Source organism: Myotis nattereri (assembly GCF_964212035.1).
Source record: "Myotis nattereri genome assembly, chromosome: 1".
Taxonomy (NCBI): domain Eukaryota; kingdom Metazoa; phylum Chordata; class Mammalia; order Chiroptera; family Vespertilionidae; genus Myotis; species Myotis nattereri.
In genome coordinates, this window is record NC_138075.1 from 184215723 (window position 1) to 184233667 (window position 17945).

General features: G+C 40.2%; 1 protein-coding gene across 2 annotated transcripts; it reads right to left on the bottom strand.

Annotated features, from left to right (window-relative positions):
- Positions 1–967: 967 nt before the first annotated feature.
- CXCL1 (C-X-C motif chemokine ligand 1) lies at positions 968–3425 on the bottom strand (the record flags this gene model as incomplete). Of its 2 annotated transcripts, XM_081110493.1 has the most annotated exons (4): positions 968–1655; positions 2523–2606; positions 2724–2905; positions 2987–3425. In XM_081110493.1, 3 exons carry the CDS (start codon positions 2879–2881, stop codon positions 1640–1642), a joined length of 258 nt encoding a protein of 85 aa, XP_080966619.1. The 2 variants fall into 2 exon arrangements, with proteins under 2 accessions (XP_080966619.1, XP_080966620.1); XM_081110494.1 differs by lacking the exon at positions 968–1655 and having other exon boundaries at positions 2519–2606; positions 2724–2847; positions 2987–3095.
- Between the last annotated feature and the right edge of the window lie 14520 nt (positions 3426–17945).

Consider the following 17945-nt stretch of genomic DNA (forward strand, 5'->3'; position numbering starts at 1 on the left):
ACATAATACTTTCAACAATAAAGATTTAAGATATATAAAATGTATTAACTCCTCAAAAAAAGTAATTGAACCCACTTGGCCGGTGTAACTCAGCAGCTGAACACTGACCCAGGAACAAAGAGGTCACCAGTTTGATTCCCAGTCAGGGATCTTTCTATCTCTCTATCCCTCTCCCTTCCTCTCTCTCTAAAAATCAATAAAACAAATTAAAAAAAATTGTAACCCAACTATCAATTAGATCTTTTCCTATGTGAAGTATTCAGCCATTCACTTTTTCTGCTTCGACTGATGAATCAAATTATTTAGTTTTGAAAAAAATAAATCCGCTTTACCACCATTTCACAGCCATGCTTCATGAAACTGTCAATAATCGTTTGAAAACCCATTCAGCAAAAACAATGCAATGGGAGTTCTTGTTAAGATAACTATAAAAATGTAAATCTTTTTAAGGAGGAGGTAAACTTGAGTAGCTAGGTAGCAAGGAGCTCCTTATTAAAAAAAGAACAACATCATAGCAGTAGCCCTGCTCCGTGTGAATCAGTGGGCTGAATGTCCTCCTGTGCACTGAAGGGTTGCTGGTTAGATCCCCGACCCACGTCCAGGCACATACCCAGATTGGGAGTTCAGTCCCTGGTCCCTGGTCAGTCTCTCTCTCCTCCCCCCTCCCCCCCCTTTCTTTCTAAAATCAATGAAAACATATGACTCTTGCACTAAGAGGGGAGAGGTTGGTCCACAGTTGGGAAACCACATTCTTGGGTAGGTGAGAGCCAAGGGGAGTGGCAGCTATCACTAGATGAAGTTAGCATAACCTAGAGTTTGGTTTATATGTGTAGCCAATTGAATACCCAAGGGAGGGTGGGTGTTGAGAAACATTGATGTAAATGTTCAGATTATCCAGTAAAGCTTTTTTCCCAGAAAATAAAACAAGCACCATTTATTTTGAAATATTTTATTTATGTTCTTTTTTCACAAAACCATCAATAAATACTTAAATCTTTTTTGTCTGAAGACAAAAGAACATATATATTGCATAATTGACACTAACCAAGGCATTATGCCTTACAGGAAAGACATGAAATGTCCAAGGGATATTTAGTTCTTAAAGCTTCAACATTAGAAATGTTGACCACATATTGTGAAATTGTTCCAATAAATAACAACTGATATTCTTTTAAACACTTACAAAAATAGATGCACACATACATTCCCCTACCCTTATGAATTATTGCTTGGATCCTCCATCCTCTGTCATAGCAGCTGACATTGCTGTGGGCTCCTCTGAAATGTTACTTTAATGGCTAGAGAATATTTGCAAACATTTTACCTTCAAACTGAATAAGAATCAGAATCGTATGAAGTTGGGTTTGCCATAATATAAACAATAAAAATAACAGTACAATGCCCAAGTAGAGGCAATGACATCCTTAATGATTTCACATGTAAAATATTAACATAGAATATTTGAAAACAACCGATAAATAAATAAATAAGTAGAAGAAGTCTCCTAAGAGATGATCAAACATAGAAAGTCCAATCAAGGTGACTTTGGGGGCTGATGATTCCTCTTTATCCTCTTCAATTTCTGTAGGGCAGGGCCTGCTTCAGGTAGAGCCACCAATCCACTTCCTGCTTCGTCTGGTCAGTTGGAGCTGCCCCTATCATGAAAAAAAGGGTGTCCTTAGCAGCTGCTCAGGAAAGCCAGAGGCACAGCACTCTCCTCCTGCCCTCTAGATTTCAAAGACTTCTGAATCTAGTTTTCCTGACCTGCAGGAAGTGCCTGCTTCTAGGCTGTGTGACCCAGAGCTCTAGGCGGTTGGATGCTCTTATTTAGGAATGCAGGGGTGGTGGTGTCCGGGGGCCTTACCACCACCTCTGCATTCCTAAGTAAGGACTTATTCCTCAATAAAGTGAATTGTTGACTTCAAACAGCCAGAACCTCTTGGGTAGGTGAGTGCCAAGGGGAGTGACATGGGATTATCTATCACACTGGGTCTCACTTGAGCCTCACAGCAATCCCAGGTAGTAGCTACTATTGTTTTACCGAGTTTAGAGAAGCTAAAGTATTTTCCTTGAGGTATATGGCTAATAGGGGGTCAAACCCAGATTTGTACTCAATGCAGTGTCACTGCAAAGTCCCTGTTCATCACCACTAACTAAGATTTGGGGCCTGTGATGCAGAGAAACGAGGATTCTGACTTTCAGGCTTGAAGCTCAGAAAGAATTGGGTGGGGGGAGGGCATTAACAGGTGGGAAGCTTTTTAGCATAACTACCCAACACCAATGAGAATTCTAATGAAAGCTGCTTTACCCACCTTCATCTGAATGGGGGTGGAGAGGGAAATGGGGATGGCAAGCACTGGAAATATCCTCCTGGACCAGAGCACCTTCACTATCTAAATGGCAAATCTGATTGTGAACTAATGACTTTTCACTCCTTCAGCTATACCCTGGGCTTCCCTGATTTAGTTTTCAGGAGGCAGAGGCCACTACCTGTCTCAAATGACTCTAGTCACATAACTCACTTGTTTAACATCTTCTCCAATATTTTCTTAACCACGGGGGATGCGGGGTTGAGGCAAACTTTCTGTCCATTCTTGAGAGTGGCTCTGCAGACAGAAGGGAGGACACAAGTGAGACAGGAGGGCGGGCCAGGGTCAGGGTGGGGGCATCTGGGCGGTGGAGGTGACCAGGATGGTGGCAACAGCAGAGTTGGTGACACTTACATGACTTCTGTTCGGTCGCAGTGGGGTCCTGGGGACGTCACCTTCACACTCTGGATGTTCTTGGGGTGAATTCCCTGCAAGGTCTGCAAGCACTGGCAGCGCAGTTCAGTGACCACGGCCTCCTCTGCGAGGACCATAGGTGCCGCTGCGGAGACCATAGGCGCCGCTGCAGGGAGAACAGGCTCGGTTAGCGGGATGCCCCCAGTGGGCGCCCACCCTTCATCCCCTTTTTCCTCCTTGGGCTCCAGGGGCTCGAGTCTCACCTGCAGCTTGCCGGCAGGCGGCGACCAGGAGCAGGAGCAGGAGCGCGGCCCGGAGGAAGCCGGGAGCGCGGGGTGCAGCAGAGGCGGTGGCGGTGGCGGTGCGGGCCATGGGGCTGAGCTCGGAGGATCGGTGCTGCGGTGCCTGGAGTGTGAGAGCTGGCAGGAGAGCTGGTGGAGCGAGATCTGTGGCTCCCCGAGACGGGCGAATCCCTTTTATCCGTGGTCGGGGAGGAAATTGCCTGGAGCAGGAAATTCCCGGGCTTACACGTGGTTCCCTGATCAGGACCGAGGGTGTGGCGGGGCCCCTGAGGGGTGTCGGGGTGGAGGACCTGAGGGTTCGACCTCTCACTGACTAAGCGGACTGTACGATGTTCTTTCTGGCCAAATTCTCAAAGCGGGGATGAGTCGCTGCCATGCAGGAGCTGCTGTCTGAGAGGGTGGTGGTGGGGGGGGGGGGGTTTGGGGGGGGGCGGATCATGGGCGCCCAGTGACCCTAGTGCGCAGGGTGGAGAAGGGCTGGGGGCGGATCCAGGAGATCCTCCAGGAAAGGTGACACATCTTTAGAGGGAAAGAGCTGTCTCTTTAGTTAACAGACCTGGGGGAGTCAAGGAGGGGTGTGAGGGTAAATTTTACTTAGCTATCTATATGTACTATATTTATATGCACCGCATGTCTCTCTAGATTTCAGGTTTATATATAGTGCTCTCTGTTAAAAATAACCCAGTCATCACGGATCCAGAGAGGAATGTTCTACCTGTCCCCTTGTTTTATAGTCTCAAAGGACACTTAGCATATCTTGGTTTTATTTTCTATTTGGTGATAAGAGGGATTCGTGTCAAAATTTACTCGTGTTAATTTCAATGACAATTGAAGGCTGTAATATGACCTCTTCTGCATCCTAACTGAACCTCCTTATTCCCTCTTGAATGTTGCAGCTTCCAAAATTCCTGGGAGATCTCCTTTCCCACATGAGGGGTTCCGATTTGAACTATGACATACAAGACTGATGGTCACGCTGAAGCTTCCCAGGGGCTAGTCCGGCAGGCTCACCGCATCCCCTTCTCTGGTCTATCTTTGGACAAAATAGCACCTGAACACGAGGATGAGGGACCTGCTGCAGCCTGACTCCCGTTGCAGGGGGATGAAGCAGGGTTTCATTTACTACAAGAACTCAGTGTTGGTCCCCCTTTCTCTAGAAACAAACATTGACACATCTGTTTTCTGACCAGGAATTTCAGTCTTTTAACCTGATGGGTTTACTATTTTCTCAAATAGTAAAACATTGATTCAACATGAGGTATAGAGGATTCAAATGTACTTCTCCAGGTTGGATTCAGACCTCTTGGAGACATGGAGTAATGGGAGGAAGGGGAGGAGAAAGGAATGGCCACTGGCCCAGCAATGCACGTCCAGGGACAGGGGTCCAGGCAGCCCCGCTCGGTGGATATGAGTCTGTACCCCATAGCCAGACCCTGGGTATGCAGTGAAGCCACCTGCATTTAGTTGCCACCTGTCACTTACAAGGTAAGTATTTCTTTGCCTTCCCTAATGTAGTTAAGGGAAATGAGTCATTTGTGAGAGCCAGCATGGATTAAGTGCCTTATAAACGTTTGTTAAATAAATAAACTGGAAATAGCTCTTTTTTTCCAATTTGCTGAAACAGAAACTCAACCTGTGTGAATCCTAGAAAGAAAAAAATTCGTGATGAAAGGGTCACTCCTCAACTTTTCTTTTCACATTTAAACTTTTCTATATTAGGCATTCTAAAAGCAAGGCACATCTGAATTCTACTAGGAGATGCATTTATCTGGATTTTTTTTTTTTACTGCTCTATCATTGATTTCTATTGTAGTCCCACTTTCAATCATTTCATCTATAAAAATGCAGTTTGCATTGAAGACTCTCCATCTGCCCTGGCTGGTTTGGCTCAGTGAATTGAGCTTGAGCCTGTGGACTGAAGGGTCCCGGGTTCGATTCTGGTCAAGGGCACGTGTCCAGATTACAAGCTCCATCCCCAGTGTGGGGCATGCAGAAGGCAGCCAATCAATGACTCTCTCTCATCATTGATGTTTCAATCTCTCTAGCCCCCTCCTTTCCTCTCTGAAACCAATAAAACATATTTTAAGAAAAGACTCTCCATCTTATTTATTGAAAGTGATTTACAAAATGCATGACTATTTTTTTTAAAAAAACTCTAGTGTTTATCAATATGGTCCTGAGAGAAAAACCAGGGAAATGAAAGAGACATAAAAATTTGTGTTAAGCAATAGAAAAGGAGAAACAATCTAAAGCTTATAAAATATATGATAGCTCGCCCTGGCCGGTTTGGCTAAATGGATAGAGCGTCGGCCTGCAGACTGAAAGGTCCCAGGTTCGATTCCAGTCAAGGGCATGTACCTTGGTTGAGGGCACATCCCCAGTGGCAGGGTGGGCGGCGGGGGGAGTGCAGGAGGCAGCTTATCAATGTTTCTCTCTCATCGATGTTTCTAGCTCTCTATCCCTCTCCCTTCCTCTCTGTAAAAAATCAATAAAATATATTTAAAAAAATATATATGATTGCTCATGAGTAATCAAGAATTTGTGTGGTTATTCCTCTTGTTATGGATCATTTTCTGGAATTTGATGGGAAACTGGCCCCAAAATACAAAAGCTACTCTTTAAAATTTAAAAGACGTGGGGTGGATTTTTTTGGCTTGTTTTCTAGTTGCAAGTTTTATACTGACTCATTTTATAAAGTTTGTAAAAGTCAGAAAGACATGAAGAGATTTTTTCCCCTCTAATCTCTCCTAACTTCTGTTTATGGAACAAATTTTAACAGGTCACTGAAAAAAATTTTTTTTCAACCAACATATTAGCTGACAAATTACAAGAACTTACAAGACACTGCATGAATATGAAAGAGGCCACTTCCTTTATTTATTACCACAGACCATGGGCAAGTTACTTAATGTCTACACTCATCCCAAGGTACAGCACAGATATTTTGTGCTAAATTCCAGGTGGTAGTCTAAAAGTTTTACAAATATTTATTCATTCAATATTCCAAACCTCCCCGTGAAGTAGATATTATTGTTTTCTTGATGGGGCTTTAAGGTTACAGATAAAGAACTGAGGCGCAGAGAGGTTAAGTAACTTTCCTAAGGTCACAGAATACTGAGCCTGGTTCTCAAACCCAGAGAGATGGCATTTAACCATTATGCTATGATGAAAACGCTCTGTGATATATGGGTAAGAACTTCCAGAGAGGAATGATTTAAAAAATGTTATTCTGTTCATAGTAATAGTTATCTTACCCTGGAGTAATCTATGGAGAAATCTGGCAAATGTCCATCCATTAACTACATGATGAAGGTTAATATCATCAATGTGATGTCAGATGGAAATCATGTACCCACTGGTATGATATGATAATGAGAAGGGTACATCACCTCTTTGGTATTTTTTCTAAAAGTTCATAAACCCAGTCTAACCATGAGAACAACATTCTTCAAAACTAAGTTGAGAAATATTAAATAGATGACTATATTCTTCAAAACTGTCAAGGTCATGAATAATAGGAAAAGACTAAGACGCTATCACAGTTTAGAAGGAAGTATGGAGACATGATAACCACATCCTGAAGCAGAAAGAGGACAGTAAGTGGAAAAAAAAAAAAACACAGTAAAATCCAAATAAAGTTTGGAGTTTTGTTAATAGTAATGTGTGATTGTTGCTTTCTTAGCTTTGGTAAATGTACCGTGGTAATGTAAAATGTTCGCAATGGGCAACTCGGAGAAAGTTACACTGAAACTACTATTTTTTCGACTTTTGTAAATTTAAAATTATTTTGAAATGAAAAGTTCACTTTGAAAAACATTTCCCTTTCTCAATCAATGTAGAATACATAAATACGTACCACCAAAATAAAATCAGTGGACATGCATGCTTTACATCATAGCTTCCTAGAAAGGGAATTGAATTTTTGTTGAGTTCACATTTTCTCAAACAATCCAAACTATCTGCTTCCCCCTTTTGGACACTTCATCATGTTTCATAGGCTTACTTAGTTTGTCTTCAGTATTAATCATGATGTCTAAATCTCTCATCTATTTCTTGTAACTGAAGAAAAACACAAAGTGTTTGCTGTAATGGTCTCCAGACTCAACCCTCAACTGAAGCAAATGAGGAGTACACAGGGAGTTCAAAATTCCAATTTATGAATGGGAGCTTCCAGAAAATCAAATTAAGCCTGTTCATCATTTGTGTAGATTCGATTCCTGGGAATGGCTTCATCAAAGTTACTCATTTTCAAAAATGAAATAGAAAAATTTTCTTCTCAGTTGTTGTTATTTTCTTCTTAACATGTCATTTGAATCCATAAGATCTCCATCAACCAAAATGTATAAATATTTATAAGCACAGGGATAGGTAATCTAGTGCTTACTCTCTTGCTTGAACAAGTGCTTCTATAAGATAATGACTTTTGTGGAGTTGATCGCCGAGTATTTATGCACAATCTTTGAATCCGTGCAATGGCTCTTAAAGAAATGGAAGAATCTTTAAAGTGGAAACTTTAGGGATTAAATTCTTTTTGCCCTGTAATCATTATGAATCAGAGTTTATATTTAGTACAATCCAGGATGATTACATCTTCTAGATCCACTGTTTTGCCCGGTCATTGCTACAGCCACCAACTTCATGCATATGTAAACTTAAAGCTCCTCACCACAACTGTACCAGGTATCTTTCTGTCCTAAAGTTTCTCTGTCACTACCATGGAAAAATCTCTTGCCCAACAAGGAACAGGAGGTAATCATCAACATTTCCCCTCCTTTCGTGTTTTAGGCAAATATTCAACCTGATTTCCCAGAGTGTCTCCAATAGGACTAAACCCCAGTTGCCCACACCCTCTTTTCTACTTCACACTTTCCCAGTTTTCCAGTCCCCATATTTGGGACATTTCCCCAAATAAATTTTCCTGCATGGCAGGCTGATGACTAGCTCTGCTTTTTTGAGGGCACTTAGGCCAAGACACTGCTGCATCCTGAGAATGAGCCATGATGACTGGCAGGTGGGAATGGGCAGTGGAGCTCTGCTCTACCCCTAGAGCTTATTCGCACACAATTTCCAGATCTATTTCCCTAAAATTACCCAATGACACTGGCTCCGTGGGAAGAAGAGTGAAGATTTCTGAACTTGACATTGAATTCTTGACTCAATCTACCCCTATAGGCCAAGGGCATGAGTGTGCACTGGGAACAGAGTCAACGTTCCTATTCAAATCTCCCCAGAGATAGCATAACTGCCCCTCCTTTCTCTTTCTTTAATAACACACCCTAGATTTACCTATAAGTGCATGGGGTTCATTCCCCAGTTACTTCCTATAGGGGCCCACCCCACAACCCTGCTGATTGATTCAGAGATGGGCAAATGACTTAAACCTGGTCAAGTGAGAAACAGTCCCTAGGGCAGGGGTGAGCAACCTTTTTGTGAGTGTGTGCCAAAACCAGCAAAATCTCTGACTCAAAATTCTTCTGCGTGCCAACCCTAATTGTTTGAGAACATGTTACGCCTACTTGATATAAGGTGTACATACGTGAAGAACCTTGAAGAAATAATAAAATTTATTTGAGTGACAAAAACACAGTATATGATGATGAAAAATACATTTATTTTTTAATGTATACATGTACACTGATAGTTCGACAGAAAACTTTATGACTCCGTTTGATATTATCAGTGGGGCTTTTGCTGATGCATCACTGATGACAGAGATTTTACATCAGGTTTATATTTCGTGACCTTCAAAGATATGCACGAGCTACTACTTTCATCCATCAGGCTACTCCTATTACTAGACTTAACAAAATTCATCACTGAGAACAAAGATTCACAAGTGTATGTGGATGAAACCAAAGCACTGGTAAGATCTAGGAAGGCAGGGAGAGTTAAGGCAGAGGCATAGAAATTGCTCTTCTCCTCTCTCGTCAATCCATGTCTATGGTCTTTAAGATAACTTGTTATGTAAAATTATTTATTTATCTAAGATGCACCTACACTGAATTTATCTGAAAAATAAAAAAGTCGATATTAAGAAAAAAATTGTAGATGGAATATTATAAGAGAGGGTTTTGGGTGCCAGCAAAAGTTACTGGCTTGCCATGTTTGGCACGCGTGCCAGGGGTTGCCCACCCATGCCCTAGGGTTTTTTTTCTTGAAACAGTGAAAAAGAGGTTGACAATTATTCCTGGATTTTGGTAAACTGGTAAAATGGGGCCTAGAGTTAGCCATTCTTCAAGTAATGACACCCAGAGGAAAGTGCATGACAGGGGGCCCTGACTTATTTATGGACTTTTCAATTATATAGACCAACAGATTTTCTTTCCTTTGTTTTTTAAAGACCGTTTAAACTAGATTCTGCCTAGTTTAAATAGTTTTGCTTAACACCATTCATTTTTTGCTTAACACCATTCATCTTTCAGACTTCTACTAGAAGTAACTTTCCAACACAAACTGCTCTATTTACTCTATTTTTAATCCATCTACCCATTCATCCCTTCAACAATTATTGCCACTTATAAGCTAAAACTAAGATTCTCAATTAGGCTACAAAGAGGGAAAAGGCAAACCTTGCCACTACCCAATTCAGTCTGTGGGAGTAGGACAGAAAGATACGGGGTTGTCTGGAGGTTGATGATACTCAGGAATGTTCAGAACCTTATAGGCACCCGGGAAGGGGGGCGATACATCTGATGCCCTTTCTAGGAAAAGTAGCAGCTATCAGAGAAAACTTTCTAGAGGAGGGTGTTACCTAAGGGAAGTGAGTCAGGGACACATTCTAGAAAAGAGGACCAAGTCAGCAAAGGCATGAAAGCTGGAAGCAGTATGGTATGACCCGAGAACAAAAGTAAGTAGTTTATTTTATTTTTTTAACCTGAAGTTTCACACCAAGGCAGGGAGTGCAGAGATAGAGCAGATGGGTAGGGATGGCCCAGTCACCAGAGGCTCCTGCTTATCACTCACTCAGGAGCCTTTTCAAACGTCAGCTCCATCAGAAAGCCCATAACTTCATCCTAGCAGTTTCCTTGGCCCTTGGACACAGATCACATTGTCAGGGAGCATTGGTTTACACACTCCCATGCTAGATCATGTACTCTGCAAGGGAGATAACAGAACTCATTTCTCTTTGCATTACCCATTGCCAATGTCTATCTGGCTCATACTAAGCATTCAGCAAATGTTTGTTGAAAAAGTGCATGAACAAATCGTTTCAGGTCACACTGTTTTCTGCAAACAATGTGTCCTGAGGTCAGGACACCCTTGGAGGATAGCAACAACCTAAAATGTCCTTACTTTCTTTTGCCTGTTTTGATCACTCAGCATGAATAAAACCTCTCGGCAGACACGGATGAGCCAGAGTTTGAATTGTGTGTAAGAGCTGGAGAAGAGTAGTCTACCTGACGAAGCAAGAGAAACGAGTCTGAACCAAAGTTCCTAGGAGGTTCTGAGGCCAATGTCTGTCAGCATGTCCAAAGAACACAAGAGAGCTGCAGATATATTCAAAGCCAGAAGGCATAAGAGAGATACTGAGGTCTAGAACAGAATTTGAGCAGTGTCAGGAATAACAAAAGGAAGGCTCTGGTTGACTGCCACAAAAGGAGCTAGAGAATGTTTGGTCTTTATGGACCATCTACCTCATGGAGGGCCCAGCTAATGAAAGGTACAAGGTCTGGGCAGGAAGTTCAGGAATAATAGCTATTCATCCCATACCTTTTAAATTTTTATTTGTGTGTGTAAGGCAAAGTTATAGGTGTAGTAAAAGATGTAACGTGGATAAAGCCCAATTTCTGCCATAAAATTCTTCCTTTGTCTACTTTTTTGTGTAATGCTAGATTATTTATTTTTCTGTTCTTGGTATGATAACCTGATGATATGATCAGCCTAAAAATATTTAAAATCATTCACTTAACCCTGGGAACCATTTGGTATATTAGCTCTGTGCAATTTTTTAAAATGTTTATTGGTTTTAAAAATATTTTTATAAATGATTTTTCATCTCCATTTTTTAAAAATTGTTTCCTAAACTTTCTGGAAGTGGTACTCACTAAACAAATAACATCGTGACCATATTGTGTACAAAAATAAATTCAGGATTGCCAAAATTACAAAAGAATAAGGAAATGAAGGAAATTTCTTAGAAATAATCACATAAGAAATTTGTTTTGGAGATGAAGACATCATTATGACATTACGATTTATGGAAACAAAATTTAGGAAGTTGAAATATAAACTGCCAAAGAAAATATCATACATGGCATAAAGAAATAGATTTCAACTAGGAAAATTATGAATAACCATAAAAACTTGATATTGAGCTAATGTAAACAGCATTTTTCAATGTTCATTATTCCCCAATATTTGGCCAGAAATACATTTATTTTTATTTTTCCTTTCTAGGCTCTGTCCATATATTCAGGTAATCTTGGAGGCAGGGAATTTGAAATGATATTTATTTCAAAGAGGTGTTTCTGCAACTGTATAACTGAGCTAGTCCATTGATTAACATTTCTAAAATAGTTGAGGACATTAAAGATATATGATATCCAATTAGGTATGGTAGAAGTGGTGAATGACTTGGTTGTATATATTTTATATGTGTGTTTGTTATACATTGAATGTGAATATATACAATCAAATACATTTAATGAGCACATATGGCATATGAGTGTGACTGGAGGGGTACATGGACAGGTAAGGAAAATTCTTAGCAGATCCCCTAATAATTACAGGTGTGACTCTAACTAAAAATCATATAAGTCACTGATGGGATAAATGGCATGAGTGTGTTATAATATCTATGAATAATTTGGCACAGTCTCTGAGCCTAACAAGGTCAGGAGTTGGGAATATAGTCTTTAACCAACTTTCTGTTGGCTAGATGCCTTATCTAGCACTCTGCTAACTGCATTATTTCCTATTTGACATTTACTTAGCACCTAATTTTTTCTGGAAATAGGGATAAAGAGAGGTTAATAAGTATGACCTCTACTCCCTGATCTAAAAGTGGGAAACAAACAATTACATATCAGTTTAATCATATTCTGTGGCAATATGTATATTGCTTTATTACTTATTTCCCAATAGATCCTACCATTATCTCTAGAATTACTGCAAAACAGAAGACTTAATCTCTAAACACAGCTGGTAAGTGAGAGGTGATCTTTTCAAGCTCATCACTAGTTATCTGCTTGATGACTGCTTTGAACTTTTACTACCTCTCACCACAAGGCAGCTGATAATAGCATAATCCCCATGCTGTGCCTGCTTCAGCAATGAAATAAATATTTGGCAATGTTAACATCCAAAATTTATTTCTTTTCCTTGTTTTCTTAGTAGATAATTAAGCCAGGCTCCAAATTGCCAGCGGTACTGTGTATCTTTATAGATATGCTGGTTGATAAGCACTGTGGTTTTGTTATTTGACTTTCTTTTAGCTGTTACTATGAAGGGAAAATACAGCTTGTTTCTATCCTGTTAAACTTTTTTGGTTCTTAACTAGTTATCAGCATAAGCTTTGGGTTGTGGTTCCATGAGGAGCAGGCGTAGAAGGGAGGGGGAAGGTCTGCCTTGTTGTCTGTGTTCTTAATGGATTGCTTATTAGCTCAAGGATTGTGGTCACCGCTGTTTGTAAATATGTGTTTTGTGGATAAAACTCCTAAGAAGTGGAAGAAAAGTAACTTGTACTTACTGGGTTTTAATTATGAGTCAGACGCATATTGTGTATTCCTTTCCAGAGCCCTGTGAGGTGGACAGTACTGCCTTTGTTTGGCAGATGAGGAAACCTAGGGGACTCAGGGTCACACAGCGTCAAAATTGAGATGTGACCCAAGACAATCTTATTCAATTCCATTGGGCTAAAACTAGAAACTACAGGGATAAGGAAAAGAGCTATAGGTGAAGAATAAACAATTATAAAAACATGACTTAAATTTATTGAGTATGTTTGCTGTTTCCAAATGATTCTAGAAAGCAATGTATTTTCAACCCTCAAATCAGTGTGCATGAGATCCCAAACTGGGATGTGCAATGGCTGAAGCAGAGTGGGCAGTGAGTATAAATAAGAGCCCCCAACAGTTGGGTGGGGATTGTCTGGCCTGCAGGCCATATAAGGCCAGTGAAAGCATTTGGTCTGGCCCTGCCAAGGCAATAGGGGTGAGTTAATTGACCAAACACAGCAGGCTAATTTTTAAGTTGATAACTTTGTATGGCCTGTGAATGATGTTATAAATATCCAAATGGCCCTTGTCAGCAAAAAGGTTCTCCACCCCTGAAAAGGGTGCAGACCTCAACAACCCAGAAAATGTCCTACTTGCTGTTACATCTTCCCCTTAAGACAGCGGTTCTCAACCTTCTGGCCCTTTAAATACAGTTCCTCATGATGTGACCCAACCATAAAATTATTTTTGTTGCTACTTCATATCTGTAATGTTGTTACTGTTATGCATCGTAATGTAAATATCTGATATGCAGGATGGTCTTAGGCGACCCCTGTGAAAGGGTCGTTCGACCGCAAAAGGGGTCGCGACCCACAGGTTGAGAACCGCTGCCTTAAGAGCTGCTCCTCATGGCATCCTCAGAACTTCAACCCTAGGTCAGGCCAGAGGGTTGGGATTGAAGGTGGATTCCAGGCAAAGAGACTTAACTATCCTGCTGGTCCTGAGCATCTTGCATGTGCTGCCCTACATATCTTGGGAATCACTAATTAGAGTATGGAACTAACATAGAATGTTAAATCGTGACTCTTTAGTCAAAGAACTAGAGCAATGTTTTCAAACTATGAGTTATAAACCTGTAGTGGGTTCTGAAATCACTTTATAAACCTGTGGCCACATGTTTTTTTCAAGAGGATAAAGTAGAACAGGAGAATATAGAAAATAAAATGTCAGAACACATTATACAAAGCAAGAATAAGTATTGTATTGTGAACTTGTTTTGGGGTGTGTGTATGTAAATACAGATATACATACATATATATACATACATAAACACACAGTGACTACAAATATAAACAGTACTTATAAATGTATAAATGGGTTCCACATTCTTTCTCTGGCCAGGGAAAAACTTATTCCATTATCCCAAACTGGGACAAGAAATGCTTTCTAACTAATGGCAATGCAATGAGGTCATTAACAAGTGTTTTCTTTATGACTATTCACAATGGTATTTTATTGAAAATTAGTAGTTTGCCTGATAATCATATTGTCAAGGCCCAGGGCAGGCTGCCCTGAGATAGCCCACAATGGCATATTGATTAATTTGAACTAAAATCACCTGAGGAGCAGGAAGAACTCCCTGACTCTCCTGACTGCTCAAAAATAGGAAATAAATCTCTATTCAGGTGTTCTCTCTGCTCCTGAAGGACTGAGAGGCAACCTTATCACAAAAGGTATAAAATCCAGGGTTGAAAAAATGTGTTTAAACAAACCTTATAACGCCCAACTTTTGTGCAGGTTCCTCATCGATGAATCCCCAAACTTGCTTAGATTCCTTTCTAATGAGCACTTTGTTTGTCTTGTTGATTTTCTCAAAAATTTCTTGTTTCTTTGTCTAAAAAGTATAGATAGGTCCTAGTTCAATCATTTCTTTGACCCTCATTTTATGATGTCAGCATCAAGTTGTGAATTTCCTGTGCACATATTAAATTGTTTTTCTTCTGTTGATCTAGTCTTGTGTCAATTTTCTTATTTTATAACTAGTCCAGTCGTAAGAACTAAAGAAGCATAGAGTGTGGAAAATTCTCTCCCACTCTGCAACAATATTAAACGACTAATTTTTTTTTTAAAAAAAAGAACATTTTGAGTAGTGAAATTAGTTTTTTAAAGTTTTCTCCTTATTTCCTCTGCATTTTCTGTTATCTATAATAAGCATGCATGCATTGTCTTTTATAATGAGAGAAAAATGTATATATCTTTAAAACCAAGTAAACCTCAATGCTCTATGCATCATCGAAGAGAAGGAAACTTTTTTTTTTTTTTTTAATCACAAAGACCTTAGAAGGGGTGGTTGGTTGAGGAACCAAAAAGTAGAAAATGTGGAACAACTTCCAAGAGCAAAATAATCTCTGGTGGTTTTGGTTGTTGATAGGGTTCTTGACTGTGCAGTAAGTTCCTAGTTTGTGAACATTTACTATTGACTGAAGTGCTTCAAGCCAGTAAAAATAAATAAAGTAAAATAAAATAAAATATTTAAGTATACTCAACCTTTATCACTCCATAAATGTTTAAAACAGCAAACAGCTACAGTAAACTGCACCTGACTTGGCCATTTCTCAGCAGGAAAGAGCTCTCTGGATAACAATGTTGATAAAGGCGGCAGCTTAAAAGTGTTCTTTAGTCAAGGTAATTCTGAAGGGAGTATTTACAAACCACCAGCATTGGTTGACATTGAAAAATTTGTTTTGGTCCTTTGGCCCTTTGAGTCACACCTACTCATTATTGATATCAACTAAACGTGCAGTAAAAGGAAACTAAGCAAAAAATATTGTACTTCTCAAGGCTTTCTCTCTCAAAATTCATTTGGTTTGAGGAAATTTTATTGCCACTGCAAACATTTTTGCTACTTATCACCAAGAATAACTCTTTTAAATGACTTATTCAGCACTCCAAAATGACTGAAATGGTGCAGTGAGAGAAATATTGAGAGCAATCATAATAATTAAGAGTTACCAATTGTTGCCCGGCCGGTGTTGCTCAATGGTTAAGCATTGACCCATGCACCAAGGGATTACTGGTTCCCAGTCAGGGCACATGCCCAGGGTTGCAGGCTGAATCCCCGGTAGGGGGCATTCAGGAGGCAGCCCGATTAATGATCCCTCTCTCTCTCCCTTCCTCTCTGAAATCAATAAAAATATACTTTAAAAAAAAAAGAGTTGCTAATTTTTAAGCACAGATTATGTATGAGGAGCTAGGTCACGTGTTCTGCATACATCATCTATTTAGTCCTTACTGTAATCTATGAAGAGACACTCGTAATTTTCCCATTTTACAGATGAGGAAACTAAGACACAGAGCGGAAGTGAGTGGGGCACAGACTTGGGTGCCATGCTCAGGACTTTGGACCTTGAAAGTGTTATGCAGGGAAGTGTCTGTGTTTTGAGAAGATAATTCCTTTGACTCTGCGTAAGTTGGGCTGAAGGTGAAGAACACAAATGGGTGAACCCTAGTTGGGAGACCATCATTCACTCTCCCCACAGACACTCCAGCTCTGCACAACAACAACGTGCTGAGGACTTACTGATCTTGTGTCTTCCTATTTACTGTCATCTTGCGGCAGCACCATTCTTCCTTTTGCCTCTCTGGCAAATTCCTACTCCATCTTCCGGAGCTGGTTTAGGGAACAGTTCCTCTATGAATAATTAGGTAACACGCCATTGGCCTGTGTGAATGGCAGCATAGTGTGGAAGCACGAGCAGGGAGTTGGTAGTCAGACTGATCTGCTCAGCCTCTAACGAACCATGGCCTTAACCTTTCTGAGGTGATCTTATCTCCATAATTTGAATAATATTACCTAACAGGGAAAGTGGGTGTGGAAATCTGGAAGATAGATAGTGTGGTAGTTCGTAAGTCTCTATAGTGTTTATTAAGTAGTTTGTTAAAGCCTCTCCTGCTCCTCCACCCTCAGCCCTCCAAGGAAATTGAACTGTTTTTCTTAACAGTTGGATTCCTTCCTCTACCACATGAGGTTGAAATGACATTAGCTCAGGAGTGAAGGTCTGCAGCTTTCTCCTGCCTCAACTAGATTCTGCCTTCTTGCCCATTATGGTAGGCTGAATAATGACCCCTCCTCCTGAGATTTCTGTACTGTAATCCCTGGAAGCTGTGGAAATATTACCTTATATCGGGAAAAAAGAAGACTTCTCAGATGTGTTAAGGATCATGAAATAGGAATATCATCCTGGATTAATCACCAGGGTGCTTTTAAAAGGCAGCCAGGGTATGAGAAGTAGAGGGTCAAAGTGACAACAGAATTTGAGGTTGAAGTGATATAGTCTGAAGATGGAGGAAGGGGCCACAAACCGAGGACTGCAGGTCCCCTCTAGAATCTGAGAAAGATGAGGAAATGGATTTTCCCCTAGAGCTTCCAGAAGGAATGCAACTCTGAGGACACTGAGTTTATCTCACAAAACCCAATCTGGACTTGTGACTTCTAGAACTGTAAGATAATAAATCTGTGTTGCTTAAGACATTGAGTTTGTTGCCGAAACCGGTTTGGCTCAGTGGATAGAGCGTCGGCCTGCGGACTGAAAGGTCCCGGGTTCGATTCCGGTCAAGGGCATGTACCTGGGTTGTGGGCACTTCCTCAGTGGGGAATGTGCAGGAGGCAGCTGATCGATGTTTCTCTCTCATCGATGTTTCTAACTCTCTATCTCTCTCTCTTCCTCTCTGTAAAAAATCAATAAAATATATTTTAAAAAAAAAAAAAGACATTGAGTTTGTGGTAATTAATTATAGTAGCAATAGGAAACTAACATACCAATCTTTCAACACCTTTCTCTCTCCACAGAGTATAGTAGTGTCTTCCTAAAGCATGAATGAAAATACAACCTTGCATCTCTCCAGGTTTCCATAGCTGTTTAACATATCATCATAATATTTTCATTGTGGTAAACTGAAAATAAGGTTTCACTGAACCTGAGAATACTGAGGAAAATGTCTATGCAAGACATTTGCATGCTCAGAGCAACACTCATGGTATACAAATGGAATGTAATAGGAACCAATTCTGTAGGTTTGCCAAAGGCAGGATTCATTACAGGTAGTAATGTGGGTATGAGAACTGTTCTTAACATTTCATTTTTGTGAAATGTCAACATTATCAAAGGACCAATAAAGTGTTAAATATTTTAATATAATTCTCTGGAAAATATACATATAATTAGTTAAGTAGTAGAGGTTCTGGTTTTATTTTTATTAATCTC